Source organism: Oryx dammah, unplaced genomic scaffold, assembly GCF_014754425.2.
Source record: "Oryx dammah isolate SB20612 unplaced genomic scaffold, SCBI_Odam_1.1 HiC_scaffold_25, whole genome shotgun sequence".
NCBI classification, from domain to species: Eukaryota; Metazoa; Chordata; class Mammalia; order Artiodactyla; family Bovidae; genus Oryx; species Oryx dammah.
This window is the reverse complement of record NW_024070209.1, coordinates 62,205,331-62,231,225: the sequence shown is the minus strand read 5'-3', so window position 1 is coordinate 62,231,225 and position 25,895 is coordinate 62,205,331. Positions and strand designations below refer to the sequence as shown.

At 45.6% G+C, this 25,895-nt stretch overlaps 1 protein-coding gene across 1 annotated transcript; it reads left to right on the top strand.

The window, feature by feature from the left end:
- Positions 1-1,799: 1,799 nt before the first annotated feature.
- SERTAD2 (SERTA domain containing 2) lies at positions 1,800-24,813 on the top strand. The gene is made up of 2 exons (XM_040224041.1): positions 1,800-2,064; positions 19,569-24,813. The coding sequence occupies exon 2, from the start codon at positions 19,573-19,575 to the stop codon at positions 20,524-20,526; it is 954 nt and encodes a 317-aa protein (XP_040079975.1). The 5' UTR covers positions 1,800-2,064; positions 19,569-19,572; the 3' UTR covers positions 20,527-24,813.
- Positions 24,814-25,895: the final 1,082 nt, after the last annotated feature.

Sequence of the window (25,895 nt, the reverse complement as noted above, 5' to 3'; positions counted from 1 at the left end):
TTATTTTAAATTCAAGAGAGCCTCTGGCCTCTGCTACAGAGATATCACAGTATTGCAGCTTCTATTTCAATGGCTTCTCTTTAAAGTGAGTGGGTTGTTCGGAAACTGTTAGTAGTGTCCTCTCTGAAAGGCAGAATTCTGGAAATGAAAAATATCTTGGCCTCATGGCAAAATGTTTGAATACTGTGCCACTTAGGCACAAACTGAGCAGGATGCGCTGAGGCCCGGACAAAGACTTCCATGATGAGTAATTTGGAATGCCATTGTAATGAAAATTTCCAAAGATATCCACAGATCATTAGCTTTTAGCACTGGCCATACTTAAAAATGAAAAATCTGTGTAACCTTTTAATTATATCCAGGGTCCAGTAAAAAATCTTTTTCATTCCCTTTCAAGATAAAACAAGAAACATTTTCTCCTCTACCAATATTTTAGCCCAGATTTAATTTCAATAATATCATCAATTTGATTGATAACAAATCATTACTGAACAGTTCCAATAGGTCTCAACTTATCTTGATGTTAACGACTTATAATCACCTTTATGTTAGGTCTTAAAGCTTTATTATCCTTAAATATAACTAGTATAGTGGACCATTAAATTCCAAAGAGATCTGAGACGATATTGATTGGGGTGGCAGCCAAAATTTTAAGGTGCCTGAATTCCTTTTGGTAACATCTTTAAACTGAATGCGCATGTCATTTTTAAAATAATCATTAATTTTCCAGGGGAGGTCTCCTGTCCTAGGACTTTTAAATTTGCACCACACACACAAGCCTCCCAAAACTAGTATAAATTTCCCTAAAAAATATAGTTCAAAGCAGAACTTCTTAAGAAGGAAAAGGCTATCGCTGTGAAACTGCGCCTAGGTCCCCTCTGCGTCTTCAAGCCAGGCGTCCCTACCTGCGTGGGCTCTGCCGGGTTTGCACCGCGGCCGAAGCCTGCCACGAAGGCTGCAAAGTCGTTTCCCTCCTGTTCCGATAAGGTACTCGACTTCGTGACCATTTCAAGTGTTGGGCTGAGGACACCGCACTCAAGGGGAATTTGTCCCCACCTCCAGCCGGAGCCTTCATCCTACTTCTCGGACACTCTGAGGGCCACTCGTATGTCCAGAGACGCAGGCATCGGAGAGCGTCTCAGTTGCGGAGGCGCGGCCCCCGCCCTCCCGGGACGTCTGTCTCGAAAACCCCGCGGGCAGCGTGGATACCGCGCCCCGGGGTCGGATTTTTCTCTTTCCCCATCCCCCCCACCCCCCGGGACCCTGCCTGCCCGGCTAACCGGCCCCAAGTTGCAGAATAGCTGAGATGCTTGTCATATTTGCGGTCGCGCGACTCAGCGGGCTGTGCGCGCGCGGCACTCGTTGCCGCCTTTGTCACTAGCGGCTCCGTCATTTGCATGAGTGGTCTGAGGGGATTATTGGTGGTTAGTTGTGGTCCCCTGGCCGGAGTGTCTCGTTTCCTCTCCCCTTCTCCTTAAGCTTTTCCTAAAGAGAAAATCAAGGGCGCGCCGGCTGGGAAGGGAGCCGTGGGCGGCGCTGCCACCCGGCGTCTCGCGTGCTCCGCCTGCCCCTTCCTGCTCCTGGGGCGGACGGGGCCCCGCTCGGCATTTATCGCGCCTCCCGGGACCGCCGGGGGAGGGGGCGGGGCCCGTTCGAGGAGGCGGGGCCTGGTGGTCGAGGGGGGCGGGGCGGGCCGAGGGGCGGGGCCTGCTGAGCCCTGGGCCCGGAGCTCGCGGGAGGCTTGCTGGCCGCACGTCACTCTGCACAGCTAGTGCTGGAGCAGTGGCTGCCGCTCGCTCGGTCAGGGCGCCCCCTCCGCCCGCCTCCGGCTTCCTCCTCCGCTGCCTGCCTGCCGCCGCCGCCGCCTCCTCCTCCACCATTGTATAATGCTCCGAGCGCGCAGGCAGAAGACGGCGGAGTCTTAGCTTCGGTCTCGCCTCCTGCCCGCTCCTCGGCGCCACCCTTGGGCCCCCGGAGCGGGGGATTCCGCATGGAGCGGGAGTAGCTTGAGGAGTGGGCAGAAACCCCTCCCGATGTGCTAGTTCCCAGGTGGAGCTGCATGTGGTAAGTTCTCTCGGCGCCGGCTTGGAGGGGATTCTCGGATGCGCGGGGCTCCGGGTGGGTGGGGGCAGCGCTGGGACCTGGCCAGGGCCGGGTGAGCCTGGAGGGCGGAGGAGGGGCCCGGACGGCCGCGAGGGTCGCGGGAGCCTCGGCGAGAGGGACCTGGGCTGGAGCAGGTACCGGGAGGAGCGCTCCCTCCCGCTGCTCCCCGGCCCCGCGCCCTTGGACCCCCGGGGCCGGCGCCGGGTACCCCCAGCGTTCTCCGGCAGATCTGCTGGGGGAAGGGCAGGCAGGGGACTGGCAGTCACGGACCGGGGTCAGGAGAGGGTCGGGAGCTAACCAGAGCCTAACGGTGGGGCGGAGGGAGCTTGGAGCTGTCGCTTTTACATCTGGGATCTCTGTGCGTCTTGTGGCGGTTGTGTTGTTGTGAACGTGCGAGACTTTTTTTAAGACTCGTATTGCTGGCGCGACGGCTGCTTCACTTTTCAGTCCTGTGGCCGTGTTTGCATCCAGCTTGCTTTAGTGTATTTCTGTGAGTTGCCCTGTGTTTTAGCTTAGAAACATCCTTCTCCGCCCTGTCTTCTCCCGTGCCCAAGTGAATTGATTTTGAATGTGTATGTGTGTTAAACTTGATGTCTCATTAGTTTTTTTAGTTAGAAATCTAAAAGTCATCTTAGTGGTGACCGCCTCTGACTGAGAGGGAGGGGGCCGAGGGGAGCCAGCTGTCCCAGGCCCTGGACTTTGTACCAAGACGTGGTGCCTTCAGAGCGCCTCTGCATCGAGAGAAAAATCATAAATTCCCTCCACCCTCCCTTGGCCAGCAGTTATCTTACTTTTAGCAGAAATAATAGTAGTAGATTGAGATGGGAGTAGAATTCTGTGTTTAGCCTTAAATTTCTCAAAAATATTAGGTATCATTGTCTTAGAATAACTTTTTGCTCCCAAGCTGGGTTAGTTTCAGGATGTTTCAGGAGGTGGAGAGTAAGTTTTTACAGGCACTTAATGGGGAAGGGCAGTCAGCAAGGTGAGACGTCCAGTCTCAGACTGTACCAGTTTTCATTTGAATCAAGCTGGACAGCCTCCTTTGGTCTTAAGGAAGATAGTAAATGTTTTCAAGCTTTGTTCATGAAATATGCTTTGTGATTTCTCAATATATGTTAAGAAATGTCCATAACGTGTGTAAAGAGCCTAGAAGTTGTACTAGCCAATGGGATCCCTGAGGCCTTAAGTGTTCAAAGTAGCCTTTTATAATTAGAGACGAGTCTCTGACAAGAGTGAAGTGGGCTCTTGGCTCCACTCAACCCCTGGAGGACAGTCCACCTGAGAGCCTCTGGGTTGTTTTGCTGATGGGGGATGGGGGGGTAGTTGTTCAGCTACCCAGAAGCCATAACTCACCCCTAGAGCTCCTCCCACTCCTCCCCCTTTTTATAGCAGTCTATTCTGATTTGAGTGTGGTAGGGTGTGCTCTGAGGATGAAAATACCCATCCTGAGATCTCAGCTTCTGGCAGGAGCAAGAAGAGTTTGTTCGTAGATCTCTACTTTCCTGTTCATTTCAGCTATTTCTTCATGGCGGGTGGGGGCGGGAAGAGAAGGATAAATGTTAGGAAGTTTGCCTTTATCTTTGTTGATCTATTTAGAGATATTATACATAAATGTAAAGTTGTTTATGTTGTTCATCAAGTTTGGAACCCTTTAAAATAACTTTATTTCTTTCCCCTCCTCCTAATTAAAATGTGCATAACCATGTTGCTCTCAGGTGAGAAAGCTTATGAAATGGATCGGACAGCCTTTTATTTTTTAAACATTCAGCTCTGTTCCTTGGGTAATTACAATAGATAGGAGACTTAAATTTTATAATACCAACTAAGTGTAGAACATGAATGTCCTAGGGAACAGTTTTATTGTCAAGCGAGTGTCACAGCTTCTTAGGTAACAGCTGCTTGGGCCTGTTTCCCTTAAAAAACTAAGAAAGGGATATTAGCTCACATTTAGAAACCCTTTAGACTTCTGTTTGTTGAATTGTCCCCTTGAAAGCCTTTTATTTAATTGAGAAGCTGAAATATAAACTTTACCCAGTTGCCGTGCACTAAATTATTAATAATGAGCATAGTTAAATGGTATTTATTTTGATATTTTAAAACTCAAATTTGTGTAGCAGCGGATAGCTTTTGGCATATGCTATTTTTAAACAGTGTTCCAACGGCAGAATGAGTTGCAACACTACTTAGAAAGGTGCACACACACAAAATAGATAAAAAACATATAAGGGGACATTGAAGACACATATGTACAAATAAATCAAGGTTTTTTCTGTCAAAAATTAAACTGATGAAGAAAATAAAAATAAAAGCATACTTCAAATTATCAGTAACAAGTTATACTAAAAGTTTGCCCATGGTCAAAATATTTCACACTTTAGCTGTTAAGAAAGATAAAAGCTACAACATAAACTTTTAGAAGTTTCTTTTGCTATGATTTCTTGTTAAAAAACAAATACTAATAAAAAGCATGGTTTTATTTTATATTTTGTTATATCAAAAAAATCAAGACAACTTTGTTAGTATTGTAACATAGGTTAAGGTGATATTTTGGAGTGTGAACTCTAACTCACTTGTAGAATTTTTAAAAACTTTGTTGCTATAGAAATTTCATATTTAGTGTTACAGCCTATCCTGTAGGAGATAGTTATAGTTGCAGTAGTTTCTTGGCAAAGCAGGGGTGGGGTGGGGGAAGAGAGAGGAGAGAGAGGTGTCTCTGATTACTGAGTGCAAAGATCAGGTGTATGCTCAAGGCACCAGAGGGCAAGCTCCAGTTTTAAGTGAAAATGGCCTTGAAATAAGGGTAACACCCACCTTCACGGTCTTTCCATTAATCAGCACTGACCAGCAGAACAGGATCATCTAAAAATGCGCTGGCCACTGCATATGCACAAATCATGTCTTTTCTACCAACTGTTAATAATCATTCCTTAAACAGCCAACAGAAACCCCCAAGCTAGGACTCCTGCTTAAAGAAATGTGTGGATATTTAAATTAATTCTAATATTCTTTTTTTTTTTAATTTATTTTCACTTGGAGGATAATTGCTTTACAATGTTGGTGTTGGTTTCTGCCATACATCGGCATGAATCAGCCTGTGGTAGGTACACATCTGTCCCCTCCCTCTTGAACCTCCCTCCCACCCTCCACCCCATCCCACCCTTCTAGGTTGTCACAGAGCCCCCAGTTGAGCTCCCTGTGTCTTACAGCAAATTCCCACTGGTTATCTACTTTACATATGGTTAGTTCTAATATTCTTGAAGGAAAGAGCAGCTCACCAAAGTTGGCATATCTTTTAAACAAAATGATTGTCTCCAACGGCCAGTGCAATTGGCGTTAAAGGCAAACTTCTGCCCCTCTATACAGATGCTGGGCAGTCCTGTGAGCAGCACTGTCCCCCAGAGCGCCCATCACTCATTGTGTGGAGCAGTGTCTTTCTCTATGAGCACTGTGTGGCAGTTCATTCTTTGTATGAATCTGTGAATGGCATATGTCAGGCCAAAAAGACGACATTCCTATTCTGGGTAATAAATGGACGCCTTGTTGGTTTTTTTTTTTTCCTTGAAGATCATGAGACAAACAAAACATACTTGGCTGTCTAAAAATTTTCTTTGAAATAGAAATTCGAAAATAAAAACATCAGAATATCTTTGCAAACATATGATTGCTCATAGGACAAACCAGATGCATGTCATTTCAACAAGCACCCCAGACAATGAAAACTCCCTTTTGGAAGAGAATTCGTTTCTCTTTGTGGTCGGAGGGCCCCAGGAGCTAGAAAGCCTCCTTCGTCTCCTCTCAAGGTCTCCCATCCCTCCCCTGAACTTAAACGGGGATCCCTGCCTGGATTCCCAGCAGCCAGTCCCACAATTTGGTGTATCTGTCTTAGCAACCCAGGAGCACAGAAGCCGTGTTCTAAACCCACTGCAGCTTTCAGTTCGGAATGGAGTCGGCATCTGCTGTCTCGTTTGGCCCTCTCTCACACTTGCACGGCCGTGTGTCCAGAGCTGGGCCTGCCCCTGAGCAGGGACAGCAGAGCCAGGGCCGAGTGTGCCCGCTCGGCGCCGCCCCGAGTGGAGTGAGCCATGCGGATGCGTGGGGCGGGGGCCGGAGGGAGGGGAGCGGGGGACAGCGCCGGGCCGACTGCGCAACTGCTACAGCAGGTCCGACTAGTTTTAGGTGCCCAAAGGCAGCTTTGTTTCTCTGGTAACTCCGGGAAGCAAGCAGCAGACCTCAGTTGTGAACACTCATTTATGTCTGGCCTTACTATCTCTCTGTTCCCTTGCAGAAACCTGTAGCTTCTCAGAGTTGCTCTTTAATCCTAAGCTTTTTTTTTTTTTTAAACCTTCATAAGTGGTTAACTGAAAAGACGAGGCTAAACTAGGCGTTTGTGTGCTTCTGAGGAGTTTTATGAAGTAGAACAGTGGCGGGGAAGGGCTTCTGACTCTCTAGGACACACACAGCCCCACTCACTCACTCAGTTGCCTCTGTGAACCTGTTCCACAAAAGTCAAAAGTCTTCCCTGATGGTGCCTGTGGTCAGAAAATTAAATAATGAAGTGTTACTTGCTGCTGATCAACCTTTAGCCCCTTGCTCTGCTCTTCTGGCTGACTGCTTATCATTCCACGCCAGCCACAGCTCGCCGGCTTCAGGCAGGCCGGCTGGAGTACCCCACCCTGGTGTTTAGAAGTGTTGAGTTAAACTCAGGGAATCTGAAAGTCCCAAGGTCATCTCTACACCAGAACAGGTTTGCATAAAATTCTAGCCTCGCCAATGAGATAACGAGGTGGCAACTGTTTTAATCTCAACCTGTCTTAGTAGTTATTCCATTTTTTAATAATACTTGATACAGATTTGCTTTTCAGATTTCTTCCCTTTTCTTGAGGAGGGAACCTCCATATATGTGTACTTCTGTGTCTTACTTGCTGTCACAGAAAACAGGTCTGGCAGAGGAATTTGAGCACCGTGGTCTGTAGCTGATGAAGAAATTTTTGCACTGCCTCTGTGCTTGTCACGAACCTGGTGATGGTCTTTTCGGAATTTTTTTTTTTTTTAACAGACTACTTTAAAAAATATTTTTTTTATGGCCAGAAATAGAAAATAAAATAGGTTTTACGCAATGACGGTTGTTAGCTGTCTAGCAGTAGTTGGTTAGCAAATTCAAAACGTGGATTCCTCAAGTGGCACCTGCCTTCTTGCTTCGGAAGCCTCTAAAGATAGGCAGGGTGAACAGAATGTTCAGGGGTGGCAGTGGGGTGGGGTGGAGGCAAGATCTCCTTAAAGGTCCTTGAAGCTCCTACAGGTTGAAGTTCTGAGAGGTAGTTTCCTTAGAAAATAAATATGTATTGCTTTCAGTGTGGTACTCTGATTACTTTTATTATGTTTGACTGAGTGACTTTGTGTAAAGTTCTGTGGGTCATTAGTTATCAATGCTCAGGAATCCTTCCGAAGAAATACTTTTTATCTCAGAATAGCCCCAAAGTAATTATTTTTTTCTTTTAAAGAAGGGCTGTCATATTTACAATGTATCATTCACTGCCTTCAAGCTTAGTTTGTATCCTCCTTTCCTTTTTCTACTCTGTGAATTATTCAAGTGTATGAAGTCAAGTTTAAGTTGTCTTTGTAAAACCTTATCAGGAGTCTGCCTAATTTTTAGAATTAACTAAACATTCTGAATGTGAATATTACTTATATGAAATAGATATTTACATAGTAGAATAGTTGTTTCTTCCCTTTCGTGTGTGTTAGTCACTTCAGTTGTGTCCGACTCTTTGCAACCCCATGGACTGTAGCCCACCAGGCTCCTCTGTCCATGGGGTTTCCTAGGCAAGAACACTGGAGTGTGTAGCCATTCTCTTCTCCAGGGGATCTTCCCAGTCCAGGGATTGAACTCAAGTCTCCTGCATTGCAGGCAGATTCTTTACCCTTTGAACCACAAAGGAAGCCCTTCCTCCCTCTCACGCATCTCTGAAGTATATTTCTTTTACCTTGCACCTTAAATTTTAATATGCTTCCCTGGTGGCTCAGACAGTTAAGTGTCTGCCTGCAATACGTGAGACCCGGGTTCGATCTCTGGGTTGGGAAGATCCTCTGGAGAAGGAAATGGCAACCAGTACTCTTGCCTGGAAAATCCCATGGGAGGAGCCTGGTAGGCTACAGTCCATGGGGTCGCAAAGAGTCAGACATGACTGAGTAACTTAACTTACTTATTTAAATTTTAATACTCATATGTCATATTATAGAAATGTGATAGTTTTCTTTTTAGGGATAGTTTTCTTTTGAGGAATTCAGATTTAGACTATATACAATGCTTAGACTTACTCAATGAGTAAGTAAATAAAGAATATTTCTCTGGTTTTTCTCTTTAGATTGCATGTAGAAGTAAGTTCTGTATTTTTGAGGAATATAAAGTATGTCTTCTTTTAAGTGATTTTTCACAGTATTAAAGCATTCCCAATTTTAAAACAGAGGAGATTAAAAATTAATAATATCCCTTAAAAACACTTTTATACAACACTCCCTAATGTAGCATACTTAGTTTTTGTTAGTTTTATTCAGTGACAAGTTAGTTGGCTAACAAAACCTAGAAGGTAGTAATGTTTTGTTTTAATTAAGATGAAATTTTATTTTCACAGATTTGTTCTAGCAAATTATGTTTACCTGTTTTGGTGTGACTGTTTTATGTATCTGAAGGCCTTCTTTTAAAAAAAAAAACAAACCACCATCACATACTTTTGGCAAAGCATTTGGTTTCAACCCTAAGCCTTTTCCCCTCTGACATTGTTTATTAAGGGTCTCTAGTGTGAGCAGAAAAACAAGGTATCTTTGGGGAAAAGATAGTACAGGAGAGTTGAAACCAGAATCCCATCCAAGCAATTATAAGTACTGGAGAAAAAAATGTTTTCATTATGCAGGGGAATGGGGGTGGGACAAGGCTGGTTGGCCTTTACTGACATATAATCTTAAGGGAAAGAAATTCAAATCTAAGAATTCCTTCCCTTAATGATAATGAGGCTTTAGATTCAGCATGCTAAAGCTGAGTTCCTAACAACAAATTAGTGTGGAATAGCATCATAATTTTTAATATCTATAATAAAATATTATTTATAAAAATAATATTATAATGGTTCATATTTACCAAGTTTCCTATGGAAAGATTGGTGATAATAGTTCATCTCTTATGAACATACAATATCATAGAACTTCAATACCTCAAACAGTGGTGTAATTTGTAATTTACATAGGGAGAATTCCAGCAAGTTATATAATCAACTTGCTTCATGATCTCTCTAAGGTTACCAGTGTTTTATGATTTAATGGCTCCTCCCCAATATTCTTTATGAAGTTTTCCCAAAAAACTGCCAGAAGCCATTTCTGTTCAGTGTGGAGGCAATTTCCTGTTATTACAAAGCAATTGGATTGTTGAAGGCTTTTCTATCCTAGTAAAATTCCTACTGCTAACCTTGAGACTCATTGTGTGGTTGGAGATCACTTTAGGACCCCCACTGGAAATTCTGAACTACTGGCTTCTCCCAGTCCACATCTTATGACTCGGGTTGTATGTTGTGTGTGTTCTTGCTTCAGGAATCCTCCAGGGATCTTAGTCATGGGTTTTGAAACATCAGTGTTGCTTATATACGGACAACAACCTTTTCTTTATACAATATTTCCAGATTTTGAACCATAGCATAATATAGTGTGGTCTTGGCAGAGCTCTTGGCTTGCCAAGCAGTGTCCTATGGAGACCTGAATTAGGGAACAGTCTTGGAAATGTGTATACTTTGAGATCTGTAGATAGAAATTGCGGTAAATAATCAGAATTCAGGAGTGCCTGTTGCTCTCCTGCGCCCCCTTGTGGTTAGATGTGATACTCTCTTTCAAAGCTCAAGAGGAGCTCCAACTTGTAGTGGGCATGCTTGTTTACAAAGAGCATTTATAGCTTTCTTCTGAGTAAAATAGCCTATCAAGTTAATATCATAGTTCTCACTGAGGGTGTAAATAGTTTATTGTGTTTGTTTGACTTTTTCTAAATTTGTAGAATTTAAAAAATATGTATTGATGTGTGTGTACATGCCTTTTTCTTATGGAAAATTCCAAACACACTCAAAAGTAAAGAGAGTACAGTGCATCCCCTTGTGCTCATCATTGGGCTTTAACAGTCATCAATATTTTGTCAGTCTTGTTTCACCTTCATGGTCTTTTTTTTCTAGAGTATTTTAAAGCATATTCCAGGCTTAGAATCTTTTTTTTTTTTTTTTTGCTCATCTTAAATTTAGAAACTGTATAATTCGGCTCAGTCTTTTACTTTAGGTGTGCAGTGCTTTTAGTCAAAATTGTTACGTAAACTAAGAGGATTGTAAACATCCTCAGTATCTTTGGAAGGTGACTGATGTCCCTAGCTTCCTAAGAGTTAGGTCTAAAACCTAAAGTTCCCAGCTGGCTGAGGAACCAGTAAGACAGGATATTAGAAATATTTTCTATTACTTAACAGTTACAGTCTAAAAAACCTGTTTCTTTACAGATGTTTATGAACAAGGCCATAATTTATTCCTAAGAAATATTCACTTGAAATATTATCTCTCAGGATTTGTTTGCTAAATGCAGTTATCAACATCTGAAAATGTCCTTTTATTTTTCCAAGAGGAAAGGTTATGTTTGACAAACCAGTCAGAAACCGTCTGCAATTTCATAGAAGTAGATAAAAGTCCTAGGAGGGAAGGCAAGAGTTTCTTAAACAGTAAAAGCTGTTGACTTCGAGGTTGACTTCCTGGCCGAATTTCGGTTTGTCTCCAGGCTTTAAGACGCTGTCGAGAAAGCCCGGGGATTGTTCGGTGCGGGACCCGTCCGACTGGAGTCTGATCGCGGATGCGCGGCGGCGCGCTACCCGCGGCAGAGAGCGCCGCCGGGAGAGCCCGGGGAGGCGCCTCCGCAAACAGTGGTGTCGGGTTACAGCCTCGGAGCCGCGCCGAGCGCGCCTAACTGGCTTGATCTAGTGACTGGCTTCATAATTACATTGCTGATTTGTTAGGGAAGGCTTTGTCTTACTTAGCAATTAGCATGGATGTTACTGCAGGGACCTCATCCTGGATGAGCTTGAGCTTAAAAAAAGAAAAAGGAAAAAGAAAACTTCCTCGATAGGGGCAGCTGTAGGGGTTCAGTTACTCACCCTCCCTTGTCTTCTGGGAGTAAACACGCTGAGGCTTTCTCCCTGTTGGAATTTTGCCCGTGTTTCTGCCATTCCCGGAGGCCGGAAACAGTCGCTTTGGGGTCTGCAGGCAGCCTGGGGGAGTGCTGACCCCCGCACGGCCTCCCGGAGGCTCACCCCCAGGAGCTGGGGAACTGCACGGGTCACAGTGCATGGAACACCCCCGCTGGCAGATCCTTGCAGGCACCCCACTTTCTTTTTAAATTTTATTTTAATTGGAGGATAATTACAATATTGTGATGCTTTTTGCCATACATCAACATGAATCAACCATGGGTGTACATATGTGTTCCCCCCATCCTGAACCCCCTCTCCCACTTCCCTACCCACTCTGTCCCTCTGGGTTGTCCCAGAGCACTGGCTTTGGGAGTACCCCACTTTCTGTCAGCTAGCACCCCCCGCCCCCGCATGTCCCTTCAGGGTGTCCTAAGTCGTGTCCCCCCACCCCCACCCCGCGGCTTCTGCTGTTACCTGGGGGAGGAAGGGTGTCAAAAGCATAGCCATGATCAGATTCCTGAGTGTTGGATGTTTATTAAGGTGTAATATTTTAACAGTGTAGAAAGTTGTCTAAGGGAACCTGGCTTCCTCTGTGGAACAAGGAGGGGGCCTCTCCTTCCTGCCCGGGAGGTGCTGTGTGACCAGCTGACAAAAGAGCTCTTCCCAGAGTTCGCCGGAGGCTGGTGGCAGGCGTCCTGGTCAGGAGCAGGGGCTCTCCACTTGGACCACCTCAAGAGCAGGACCCAAAGCACACCCTAAGGCAGGCGTCAGACAGGAGCGATGAGAATATTCTGTGTTTCAGAAGTTGTCTCACCGGCATTTGTAGCCAGCCTCTCTCCTGCTCTGGAGAGACTGTCACCCACTCAGTAGTTTTGCCAGGGGCAACTTCTTTCTTCTTCCACTGCCCCCGAAAGAAACTGAAAGTGTGCGCGTTTCCATTTACAGGACTTTGGGTTTGGCGGCTCAGGATGTCTGAGTGAGGAAATAGCTTCTGCTAGCCTGCTTGAAGACGCTCATCACACGTCATAGCTTCTTTTTTCTTCAAACTGGGTAGCTCTGTGAGGAAAAGTCATCATTCTGAGTCATTAGCGTTACTGTGAACGCCTCGTTTTTATGGTTTTTAGTGTCAGCATGGGCACTTCTGGACCCTTCAGCAGCCCATAGTCACCAGCAGGCACACCGGACGGTGTGGTTGAGGAGACCCGGGACTGAGCCTTTCACTTGAGAGCTGTTAACTAGTGACACGGGCATACAGAAATGTGCGCAGGTCCTAAGTGTGCAGGCCAGCGGCTCATCGAACAGCAGACGCCAGCCTCTTCAGCCTGGTGCAGACATAGAATGAGACCTGCTCCCGGGGAGCCCAGGGCCCCACTAGGAACTACCCTCCCCTGACACCAGGACTGAGCTCTGCCCTGTAAACTGACTGTTGAGATATGTCACTTAATCGTGAAGCCCGCTACACTCCTGAGAAAGGAACACCCCGGATTTCTACTTGTCACTTACTGGTCCAAAAGGAAATTGGAACAAGCTCTTGAAAATGTACACAAGGTACAAACCACCCAGCCTTGAGGTGTTTTGAAGTAATAACTTTCAGGGTTCCCCCGCGTGCCCCGCCTCTGTGTGTGGACGAACGAGTGTGTGTGAGCATCGGGTGGTGCGGAGCTGGGAGCTGTTTCCACGCCTGCCCTGGTGTGCTGGCCGCTTGCCGCCCTTCCTGGCTGCCTCTTTGATCATATGGTCAGTCTTAGCTTCCCCAGTGATTTCCTCCCTTCAGAAGTGGGAACTAAGCTATCAATCCTGACCTTCTTTTAAAACACCTTTTGCAGCATTAATTCCCTGGGATACTGAGTAGGATTTTCCTTCTGGAGGGTTTTCCTTCTGTTTGGGGGGATAAACTGAGTTAAAGTCTTTTGCATCTTTTTTTGACACCCCCCGCCCCCCACCGAGTCAGAAAGCTGGCCCCCATGGTGGGCCAGGGCAGGCTCCCAGTTTGGGCCTCTCATAAGCCCCAGTGATGATGCTGCCCTCAGGGGTCGCGCACAGCCCCTCCGTGTTCCTATCAAGACAGCGGCCCCCAGGCTCTGGGCCTCTAGGAGGCACTAGTGGCCACAGCGGGCTGCAGGTTACAGCAGTGGGCTTTGTTGTTGTTAGTGGGGATGACAAAAGTGGTGGTTTGCAAAAGTGGATTTAATATTGTTGATTTTAAAATCATAATTAGTTCGTGGGGAACCTGGCGCTCAGCCATTTGTAGACAGCCTTTTGGGCTGGGGTTTTGTATGGAGCAAAGCAGTTCTCTTGCTGCGAGCTACTGAAAGTCAGCCCTCGACGTAAGTGTTTGTATTATTAAAATAACAAAAAAAGGAGGGGAAAAGAAAATCGTAACATTTATTTTGACAGTTCAAATAATATTAAAGGACAGTGTTTTAAACAGTTTTTCTAAGACATAGCTTTAAAATAATTGAAAAAGCACTGAGTTTAAGAGAGCTATTTTGATTGCTTGTTTTTTCTTTTTTTTTTTTTTAATGTTTGCGTCTTTTTCCTGTAGTGCTTTAAAAATATAAAAGCTATGAAATGCTCCTTTTAGCACATGAGTACTATTTCAGTTTCTCTTTGGACACTGGGCCTCACTACCATTCACTCTGATCACAGCAAGAAGAACCTAGGCCCCAGTGAGCTGGTGGTATCGCATGTATCAGTCTGAGAAACTGAGTTTTATCATTAAAATTGAGCTTAGGACATCTTACTTCTGCATGTAGTCTTTCTTTTTTGATGTCAGTTGCCATCAGAAAGCTACTCATTCTGTTTCCTTACCTGTTTAGGCACAAATAGGGAAGCAGTTTAGACTCAGATTTAATTGAGTATAGGTATTCTCAGGCTTAAATATGAAATAGCTGGATGGGGAAAAAAGGAAGTCGTGGTTGTTGAAATGAGGTCCCTAGACCAGCATCACCTGGAAACTTGCTGAAAATATAGATCTCATCCTCCACACCAGACCAAATGAATGAGAATCTGGGACAGTGGGGGGCGGGGGGGAGCATTCTTTTACCAAGCCCCCTCTGTGAATCTGATGCTCACTCAAGTTTGACAACTGAAGAATAAGAGAGGCACGCACAGCTTTCTGAATGCAGGGTCCTTGCCCACCCTCAGTGCCTCGGGTCCCGGCAGATCTCCTTGCTTAACACCTGCCCTGTACAGCTGTGTGTGCCCTCTGAGGTTCGTTCAACCTTCCCCTTTGTCATACCCTCCCTTCACGCCAAGCTTACACTCAGAGCCAAAGACACATCTCTGTTTTTGTTTTACAGTCCTTCTCTGGCTGTCCCTCAAGGTCTTTTCTCATTCTTTCCATTTACTATTCATCCAGCCGCTATTTCTGAAGCATCTTCTGTGTGTCAGGGACTGCCTTAACCCTGAGGATACAGAGATGAACAGAACTGTCTAAAACCCTCAGACAGCTTACTGTCTGGGATGGGACACGTACACTGAGAGGCAATCCTGCCTTAAATATAAACCTCAAATCCTATCTCCGGAAGTCTCCCTCCAGTCACCTAGTCTGTACTGATCTCTGACTCCTGACTGTGGGAGTCATTAGAATCTGGAATTGCAAACCCCCAAATAATATCTTTTCCTGCTTCTCTGGTTCTTTCTCTTCTGAGGAATCGCCTAGTGACGTTACTGTTGACCATCTGCCCCGGCAGATTTGTAGCATTTGAGGGCAGGGTCCTTCCTAGTGAAAGTGGCTCAACTGAAAGCCAGGTTTGGTATCTGGAGAGTTTTATTCACTATTAAACTTCCTGGAAAACTCCCGCAGAGAAGTGTTCATTTGTATTGCTCCCTATGAGTTTTTGTTCTCTCTTTTCAAAACTTAGATTGCTGCAGTTAATACTTGCCAAAATTTATGTTAAGCAAATCAGAATGTTAGGGGTTTGTTTCTAACAAGCTTATTGGGGAGGGAAGGTTATTTTATCTTGAACTGTACATTAAAAGCCAGTGAATATTCAATAAAAAGAGTGACTGTGGTTAGTTTTAGACTCCTCTAGGTGGGCAGGAAAGGGAGGGAGCACCCACCTCACTCCTCCATGTCAGAGTCTCTAACCAACCTCTTTGGGCTTTCAACTGAAAGACTGGATAGAAGACATGGGCTTTGGGCCTGGGTCTTCACAAGTCGAGGGAGGGGGCAAAGTGAGGTGCTGAGCCTCGGGGTAGCCTGGAAACCAAGTTGTCACAAGCTCCTCCTCTCAGGGACTTCGGGCTACCCTCCAGTGTCCAGTTCCACTCCAAGGGGCCTCTCATGCAGGAACAGCACACACCTCCTGCCAGCCCCCCACCCCAACCCCTGTTACCTTGAAGCCCTTAATGACCTCCAGCTACTGCTCCATCTTCACTCTGCAGCCAAGTGGGGCCTTTTAAAAGGTCACGTGCCTCTCCAGTGGCCTGAAGAGCTACTGCTGTTGTCTTGAAGTGCCTGAGGAAAGGCTTTGGGCGGCCTGGCCCTCGTGTTTTTGAGAGGCTTGTCCTGTCTTTGAATTGTGTCTGCTCCTTGTTCACACAGCTCCGAGTGAAGGTCCTTCTCACCTCCCTCCCACTTCCAGGAGTTGGAGGCCTCTTCTGAACGTGGGCAGACAGAACTCTCAATAGCGTGTTAAGCAAACTTTGGGGAAAAAAAAATTTTTTTTTTTACAAACTTTAAATTAAAAAAAAATGTAATGTTCTATATAAGAATGTGGGTTAGATTTTAGCATGTCATTTTTCACTCCTTTTTGTAAAAATGTAGATAGAGTTCAGATTACAAATCAGCATTGTGTGCACTTTGCAGTCTTACTGGGTGTGTAGAGCAGTTTGCCTCATAAAACGAAATAGAAAAATGAAGCCAAACCTGCTTTGAGAGATACTCTATCACGGGTCCTTATTTACACATTTGAGAAGCATCCAAGATTCAGTTCGCCTGTCTGTTCCTGCTCACGGATTTGGCTTACCCCGGTCCTCCTCCTTCCCCCTTCAAGACAGCATTACAGATGTCTCATCAGGCTTTCCCTAAATCACTCGGATCCATATCACATCACAGAGCCGTGACCAGCTTTGTTGTTGTTGTTGTTGTTGTTTAGTCGCTAAGTCATGTCTGATTCTTCGCAGCCCCATGGACTGCAGCACACCAGGCCTCCATGTCCTTCACTGTCTCCCGGAGTTTGTCCATTGAGCCGATAATGACCAGCTAGATTATTCTAATTGGAAATCAGGTGCCTCTCACGTTGAAATCTCTCTGAAAAGTATCTCCATAGATCTCCCTCAGCCATGAGAATTTGGCTAACCATGCCTGTAGTACCACATGCTTGTTAAATAGTTAAGTTCTATGTGCTTGGTGATTATTCCTAGAGAAATGTGAGTTATTGAAAAAGTCCTGTTGTTTTCTTCCTGGTAACAAGTCTTTAAAAGACAGTTCTGTGTGAATGACTGAAAGAAAGGAAACGTCTGCATTGTCTTTCCTGAGTGTTACTTCTCCTTCAGAGAGCCAGTAAACATTTAAAGTACCCATGAGCTTACATACTTGTTTTGAGGCATGTGTTTGGTTTACATTTTGAGACAGTGCTTCTCAAACTTTCTGTGATGAAAGACCATCTTGTTTGTGTTTTTTCTCCTTTATGGACTAATACTTCAGTAAAACCTGACAGAATACTGGAAAAATGAAATGAGTTACAAGGATATAAAAATAGAAGCCTCATTTTAAAAAGTTTTATTTACAAAATATAATTACTCTGTAAATCTGCCATAAAAATTTCTAAGCAGTATAGAATTCTCTACTTACCTCATTGTGAACCAGTAACAGTTTGCAGACTGGTTCCATCTATGGATCACACTTTGAGAAACACTGTTTTAAGAGAGAGAGTGTGTGTGCACACGCACGTGCACTTGTATACTCACACTTGGGTGTATTGGGTACATTCAAATTATAGTGTATAACATAGGTTATATAACTGCCTTATATGATAGCTAAATGCATTTGGTGAGCTCTGTGGTAAAAGTAGGGCTTCCCTGATAGCTCAGTTGGTAAAGAATCCACCTCCAAAGCGGGAGACCTGGGTTCGATCCCTGGGTTGGGAAGATCGCCGGAGAAGGGAAAGGCTACCCACTCTAGTATTCTGGCCTGGAGAATTCCATGGACTGTATAGCTCATGGGGTCACAAAGAGTTGGACACGACTGAGCAACCTTCACTTTGACTTTTTTTTTTCCTTTGGTAAAAGTGGAGTTTTTCTGGAATTGGCATTAAATGCTTAAATTGTAAGCAAACACAAATGGTATATACTTGAATACAGTTATGTGTTTCAAAATACAGCTGTCCGGGAGTACTTCTGATGGATAAAGTAGAAAGTGTTCTGTATTGTGAAATGAAGTCACCTCTTCTCTGATTCACACTCAGGTTTAAATGGGCACAGATACTTTAGATAGGAAATGTCCTATGCAAAGTGTATAAACAAATGAGACAGCACTGAGCAGTAGGCAGTGTTGCTGCCACATGAAGCACTAGATAAGCCCTTTGTTACTATCATACCTTCTTTGCCTCAGAGAACAGTTAATTATGGGACTGGTCTTTGGTCTTAGTGATTGACAGCCATTTTCTTAATGTTTATGAAGTGGGGGGAAGTGTTTCCTATAAGTAACTCCACGTTCTTTATGAGCGTTAACCAAGTCTCAGGCTGATTCTGACTTGATGGATTGCAGTTGTCTTCGTTCTCTGCTGGAGACTGAGGCACATGAAGGCAGCCACCCAGAATGGGACTTGTGTGCCAGGCCCTGTGTCCACCTGCATGTCTGGCCTTCTTCCACAAAGCCCTAAAAGGAAGTTTTATTATGGTTAGCCTTATCCCTTTAGGATGAGACTCCTACTTTAAAATGATAATGAAGTGTAGGAGAAGTTGTTCAGCCCCTTGAAGACCAGGCTTTATTCCTGTGCGGGGACGACCCACTTTCTGGCAGAGTGCCCAAGACAGCCTAAATGCGGGATGAGTTAAAGGATTGAAGGGGGCCATTCAGTAAAAGGCAAGTCACCTTTAGAAAAAAATGCTGGGTAACTGCAAAGCACTTTCTTGTATGTGACATCATGAAAAAGAGTGAGTGGCCTTGAGGAGAGCATTAACACGCCCCTCTGGGTAAGCATTGGAGAGGGGGAAGGGACAAGCCACGGGCCTAGCTTGGTTAGAAGCACATCTCCGGGTCTGAACGACACAAGGACAGCTTTCTTGGTTAAATGGTTATAAACTGGGGTCTGTGAGACACAGACCGGTGGACTTGTGATTGCTTGGTTTAAATGCTGAAGTTCTGAGAGGAAGGGCCAGCTGCTCTCCAGAAAGCGCAGGCATTTGGGGGTGTCTTCAATCAGGACAGAGCACATGAGGAGGCTGCCATATCAGGCAAGGTGGGCAGGAGTTAAAACCCGTTCCCCAGTGCTCAGGGTCTGAGATAGGAGGTCGCTGCAGGAATCACAGTAGGTATTTTAAGAAATGTACCCAGTACCCAAACAGCAATACTTATAATCACAGCAGATTTCTTTTAAATTAGTCCAGTTGCACTCAGGTATGAGAGCCTATGATGAAACTTAGCCATGGAAAAACTTGGGTTGGGAAATCCTCCACTTGATTCTTGACAGAAAAGGGATGGCAACTCCATCACTGTGGTCATTTAATACAGCCTAAGCCCTTCACCACATGTCACCAAACAGTCAGAAAGGCTCTGTGTGTGATGGGGAAGAAGGCAGTGTTCTGAAAGCATATGCAGTTCTACCAAAACTGTCCGTGTTCCCCTTTTTCCAACTGCGTTCTTTTCATCATTCCAGGTGTGTTCAAGCTGTAACCCATGACACCTTTACCTGTTTCGGTCATAGCATTGTCAGTGTTTTCTTGGGTTTTAAAAATAGATCTGTTGAAGGGAGGGAAGTTGAACCTGCTTGGTAACAGGGTAGGTAGGCACAGGCACACAAGCGAGAAAGTCAAAATCACGGTTTCCATGGTAATGTTTAACTTGTCTGTGTCGTACACATTTCCCAAGAAATACATTCAGTAGACTACCCAGTGATAAAAATTGCTCCACGGCCACACGAAGGTAGATTTCCCAATGAATTCCTCTGTTGTAACCAGCCCCGGACAGGGAACTCATGTCCTGAGTCTTGACCTCTGAAAACCTCTGAAATCGGCATCTTTTTTGAAAACGGGAGCGGGGCGGGGTGGAATTCGTTTCTGTGGGATTGATTCCATCTCCTTTCTTTCTCCTTGGCAGATATATGTTGGGGAAAGGAGGAAAACGGAAGTTTGACGAGCATGAAGATGGGCTGGAAGGCAAAATCGTGTCCCCGTCAGACGGTCCGTCCAAGGTGTCTTACACCTTACAGCGCCAGACTATCTTCAACATTTCCCTTATGAAGCTCTACAACCACAGGCCCCTCACCGAGCCCAGCCTGCAAAAGACCGTGCTCATCAACAACATGTTGCGGCGCATCCAGGAGGAGCTGAAGCAGGAGGGCAGCCTGCGGCCCGCGTTCCCCGCCTCCTCGCCGCCCGCCGCCGCCGCCGCCGCCGACCCGCTGGGCTCCAGCTCCCGGGAGGCGCCGCCCGCCTTCAGCCAGCCGGCTCCCGCGCCCTGCGAGCTGGGCGGCGCCGCGGCCCTGGAGGCCTGCCTCACCCCCGCCTCGCTGCTCGAGGACGACGACCCGGACACGTTTTGCACTTCCTCGCCGGCCGCGCCCGCCAGACTCGCGCCTCCCGCCCTCCTCCCGCCGGAAAAGGACAGCTTCTCCTCCGCCCTGGACGAGATCGAGGAGCTCTGTCCCACATCTACCTCCACGGAGGCCGCGGAGGCCGCCGGCCCGAAAGGGGACGACTCCTCCGGCGGGCCCGGCGCGCCTCAGAGACCCGAGGGGCTGCAGGACGGCGGCCGGCCCGAGGACCCGAAACTGATGGACTCCCTGCCGGGCAACTTTGAGATCACCGCGTCCACGGGCTTCCTCACAGACTTGACCCTGGACGACATCCTGTTCGCCGACATTGACACGTCCATGTACGACTTCGACCCCTGCACGTCCGCGTCGGGGACCGCCTCCAAGATGTCCCCCGTGTCGGCCGATGACCTCCTCAAGACGCTGGCCCCCTACAGCAGCCAGCCTGTCGCCCCGAGCCAGCCTTTCAAGATGGACCTCACCGAGCTGGACCATATCATGGAGGTGCTGGTCGGGTCCTGAGCCCCGGGGCCCCCGCACCTGCTCCCCACCCCACCCCCCGCACCCCGACAGCTCTCCGCACTGTGCATGCACCCTTGCCTGCCTTTTTCTGAGAAGAACATTCTACAAAAGGATCACACTAGTTTTTGCTTTGAGCAGAGTTGGAGTGCCTTCATCCAAGTATGACCACTTTTAATACGCTTTTTTTTTGAGTGGTTCCTCAGAGACCTACTACCCGGGAATAAGAAAGAATACATTTGAAGACGATGTGGCTGTGTTGAATGACAAAAACAGTTCAAGTGAAGCACAAGGAATAAGTTGGGAAAGCTGTAAATTGCATGTGCATATTTGTCTATTTTTTCTATAAGTTTTATTGCAAGAGGTAAAAGAAAAAAAAGAATATATATATATATTATTTAGATAATCTCAGTACCTTTTCCGGCATTTTCGCCCTGTATAGGTTGACTTGGCAATTCAGCCTTTTTAGAGGCATTAACTACTCCTCGTAAGTGTTGCATTTACATGGCTGTTTAGAAACTGCTGCCCAAATTTATTTTATATTTTTGTACAGATTCTGCAGTTTATGATATTGTTTTTCTAAAAACAAATGCTGTTTATACATATGAGATAGCTATTTTGATAGGATTTGCTCACATAGTTCCTGCAAACTTCAGATGTACAAGTTGCACTTGTACTTTTATAGAGTTGTAATGTTTTATATGTGTTTGGTGCAAAGAGAAAATTGGATCAAATCAATCTGCAATTGATGTCCCCAGTTGCAAACACACACACACAGAGCGCTTTAAAAAAGGGCCAGGAGATATCACACCCAAATTTCATGAGCACTGACCCCCTGGCATGAACACCCGCCAGCACTGTGACTTCCAAAGCCAGAGCCACATGTGCTCATCAAGCTTGCATTAAGCAGCTGGCGGGAGGCAGCCATGGAGCTCCGGGTTTACATGATGGTTCTCTTTCGCTCGCTCTCTGAAGGGGAAGGCTACCAAGTATTCTATTTATGCCAAGTCTGCGCTTTTAATTGTTTTTATTTTTTTTTAAACAAAAACCCCAGATCTTTCCCTTTTTAGCATAATTTTTATGAAGACCTGAAATTTTACACATGAACAGAATTTTATGAAAAGCGACCAACCCCTTCATGGAACTAAACCCTATTGCAATGCTTAGGGCTCACCAAGAAGGAACTCTTCCCCCGGAAGGCATCCATCATGTTGCTCAGTTGTCTTTTCCAGCTTCCCTTCCCTAGAGCGTTCGTTCCCTCTGTTGCTAAGTGCTGAAAATGACATCTTCATGATCACCACAGTGAGCCTGACTCTCCTCGGCCCAGCCTGGGATGTACTCGTGTGACACCCATGGCTCTTGAACCAGGAGTTGGCCCCATTACATCACGGCCTCTGATCTGGTTGCTTTCTCGAATCAACTGCTTTAACTTCACTTTACAAGGCTGTTTTACCCAAATACACAGGACTTTCTATGCATGTCCCCTTCTCCCCCCACTTTGCCATCCTCTCTCTGCCAGGAGAACTAGCTTTTTATTCCTAGTGATGTACTTTTAATTTTGAAATGTTTGCGATGTATCATGCTTATTGCTGAAATTGTTTATGGCCTTTCTGTTCAGTTTTTTCTTTCCTTCCAATGGTACTTTAGCTGGTTACAACCTATATTGTTGAAACGCAGATGGCTTCTTTAGGAATAACTTTTATATTTATTTAAGAATTTTTAAATTATGGGATTTGTGTTGTTGTTGTTGTCTTTGTTGTTGGTCATTTGTCAATATTCAGTCACCAATTCTGCTCACTTCTTGCCATGGATAAAATTGAGTCTTTCTGGCCAATTAAAAAAAGACAGCTTTATAAAATGGCACTTTAAACAAGCCATAGATAGTTTTATTTTTATAATGCACATGGCAAAGCAAATCCATTTGCGATGAAGGAACTGCTCGTCTAAGCAGATTTGTGTATGAGATGATTAAATCTTTCTACATTCTGATTTACTCCCCCCACCATCCCCTACCCACCCACCTAAATGTGTTTTTAAATGCTAATTATCAACTCGTTCAAGCAGTGAGAAATCGATCAAATTGCACTGTTCTCCTGTAAGCACCCTCCACCAGACACTTCTTGCTACTACAGATGTGTCATTCCCTATAATAGGACCAGGGACCATATAGCTAAGGTGAGGGTTTTTGTAGATGCTTCCAGTGTCACTGTGCCTGTCCATTTGAAGGGCTTCCTTTTCCTGTAGAGAACAAGACCGCCCAGACGCCATGCTTCTGCTAGCTGGAGGACCCAGCAAACCCTCCACATGCCGCACACAGACACATACGTGTCCGTGCACAATAGTGTTCATTATCCCGGACAATAACAGGGTAAGGCGGCTGATTTGCCATTGTTAAAACCTGATTGATAGTAACTTAGAACAACTGTACTTTGGTTGGATTAGCAAATTGTGTGTTTAAACAAGTCCCATATGTTGGGCAGCAGTTCAAATAAGCACTGCGAAATGTTGCCCACACGTGGTTCTCCCACTCTCCTGCATTGATAAGGCTGGGCTTCAGGATCAAAACAAAAACCCCCAACAGCAGCACGCAAGTGCTTTTTAACTCTGGACACCCTTGCCATGAATTCTTGGTATTCAAGGTCTAATGAGGAAGAACATGGGAAGTTAGTGGCCCTTTTCTGAAAGAACAAAACCACCAAGTGTTCCAGTTATCTTTGTGTCTTATTTTGACAAAGCGATGTCCCAACAGGGAAGAACGTGAGCCTGTGTGTGATCTCCGAGCCCCAGTTCCAGCGTGGGACGTGCGTCCACATGCTACCCGGCGGCAGTGCCTTTCCCCTCCTGAAGGACACCACGTGGGTTTCAGAGTCAGGCAGGCAATGTGAGGTGCCTTTACGAGAGCGACATGCTGGCTGGGGCTGGGAGAAGACAATTATTGACAGTGATGTGCAATGAAGTGACAAGATGAGAGCAGAATAATAAGAGCTTTGAATTTGAAGTGATTTTTTTCATAAGTTATTTATTCCTTTTTTTTTTTCTGTGTAAATATATTTATTTTACTGTGGAGCTCTAACAACATCTGGATGGTAACATGTGCAGAATGTAAGTAGGAAGGTATTCTCCCGTAGGAATGTCAATCTGTACTAGAAGGGGGTCTGAGCCAGACCCCTGGGTCTTCTCATCGTATGCACAGTCCACATTCATTTTTACTCTCTCCTCTAAAATATGGGTCTATTTGAAATATGCAAAAGGTATGGATGAGGAATGTTTTAATACCTCCAAATTTTTAAGAAAATCAAGCATCAAAGGGTTGATATTTTTAAACTTTTTTTAGTCGCACTTTCTCTCTATGACAGAAGGGGCAACCACACCACTGACACCCTCGTTCACACCAAAGGGTGAGAACTAGCCAAGCCACCCCCACTGGAGGAGTGTCTTTCTCAATTGTGCTGTTTATTGCCATAGCCCCTCAGAGTGTCCCAACTGCCCTGAGATCAATCAAGGAAAATTTCTTAAATAAATAAACTCCAAAGAGCCAAAGTGTCAACTTACGGATCATTTTTAAAGCTTAAATTTATTAACCACCCTTGGTGGTAAATAATGAATTATGAGTCTGCAGGGCAGCCTTCTCAGATGACAGATGTTAAAAAAAAAAAAAAGAAAGAAAACCAACCAGAGAGAGAGACTCTACTTTGTGCAGCGATTGTTATTCTCTATATGAATTGTCTTAATTTCAAAATCTTGCTGTTACAAATTGGACCTTTATACACTTTCTGAAAAGAATTGAAAAGAGCATATTTAACCTTTTCTGGCTGTAAATGGTTAACTTCCTGTAACTGCCAGTGGCAGTGAGGTGTGTGCGTCCTGCTTATGTACAATTGTTTTCAGGGCTTCTGAGAATGAGTCTAAATGGTTCTTGAAAATTAGCCAGGATCAAGTACTATTGCAAACAAAGCCAATAAAAATTGTGGATGTCTTTTGGGGATAACAAGTTTAGAAGAGAAGTGTGGTCCATACAACCAAGATTTGGAAAAGATGTACATAGCAACATGTTTGGTGCATGGTTTTTGAGGAGGGCTTTTGTCAAAAAGGAGGTGTAACCTTTCCCCCACAGACCTGAGAGCTGTGCCTTTTCTATGCAATATTACAGACGTTACATCAGAACCCAGATGGTTGTATTCACATGTAGGTTTGGGCTGTAATCTGAACAATTGGACAGATTAAATGTACATGGAAATGAGCAGTCTTACTTTTGTAGTTTTATATTATACAATAAACAGTTAAAGATGAGAGAGGTGTGTTTGCTGTTTCCTTCTGCCTGGAGTACAGCCAGCTCGTATGTCACCGTCTGCCCGTGTCAGTGAACAGTGCCCCTCCCACCCCCTCCTGCCTCCGCTGAAGTTGGTGCTATCACCGTCTCCCTCCGTCACCGTCTCCCTCCGTCTCCGTCTCAGAAGCACTTTTCTCTGTTGGTTCTCCCCCTTCCTCTTGGGTGTTTCTCAAACCTCCTTCTCCAACTCTTCCTAGCATTGGGTTTTTCCCAGGGTTCAGTTGGTGACCAGCTCTTCACTGAGCCTCTACTCTGCTTGTTTTCCCAAGGGTTCCTAATCCATCGAGGATTCTGAAAACTTATTTCCAGCTCCTACCTCTCTCCCAGCTTCCCTGGTGGCTCAGACAGTAAAGAATCTGCCTGTAATGCAGGAGACCGGAGTTCGATCCCTTGGTCAGGAAAGTCCCCGAAAAAGGGACTAGCTATCCACTCCAGTATTCTTGCCTGGAGAATTCCGTGGACAGGGGAGCCTGATGGGCTACAGTCCATGGGATCGGAAAAGAATCAGACAGGACTGAGTGACTAACACTTTCACTTTTTCACTTCTCTCCCAAGCTCTGGACTTCAGCCAGGCTTTGCCATCTCATACTCAGTACATCTAAAACAGCCTCATTTAGAGGCTGTTCTTCCTCTTTGGGCCTCTCTTTGGCCTCATCACCCTTCTCCCAGGTGTATTCCAGCAGCTTCCTTTCCGAACCTACTACAGCTTCTGCTTCCCCAGCTCAAGCCGTCTTTCCCCTTCACCTCCAATTATTCCACCTGCTTCCTAGCTGTTCTTGACCTCCATTGGGTCATTTCTCTAACACCCTTGTGGCCAGGTTTGGCGTTCCAAAGCACAAGTGGTTCACAAATTTGTTGCACATCTTCTGGCAGCACCACCCCCCATTTATACAGTCCAGCTCCCCTCTGGCCCTCTCCCAGTCCTCTATAGGGTCGTGGGGGAGACCCAGTGCGATCTCCTTGGCAGCCGTGCCATCTTGGAGGGAGTCATGGGATCCAAGCCGCATCTGCTCTGGGTAGTTTTGGGCCACTCTTGCCAGCT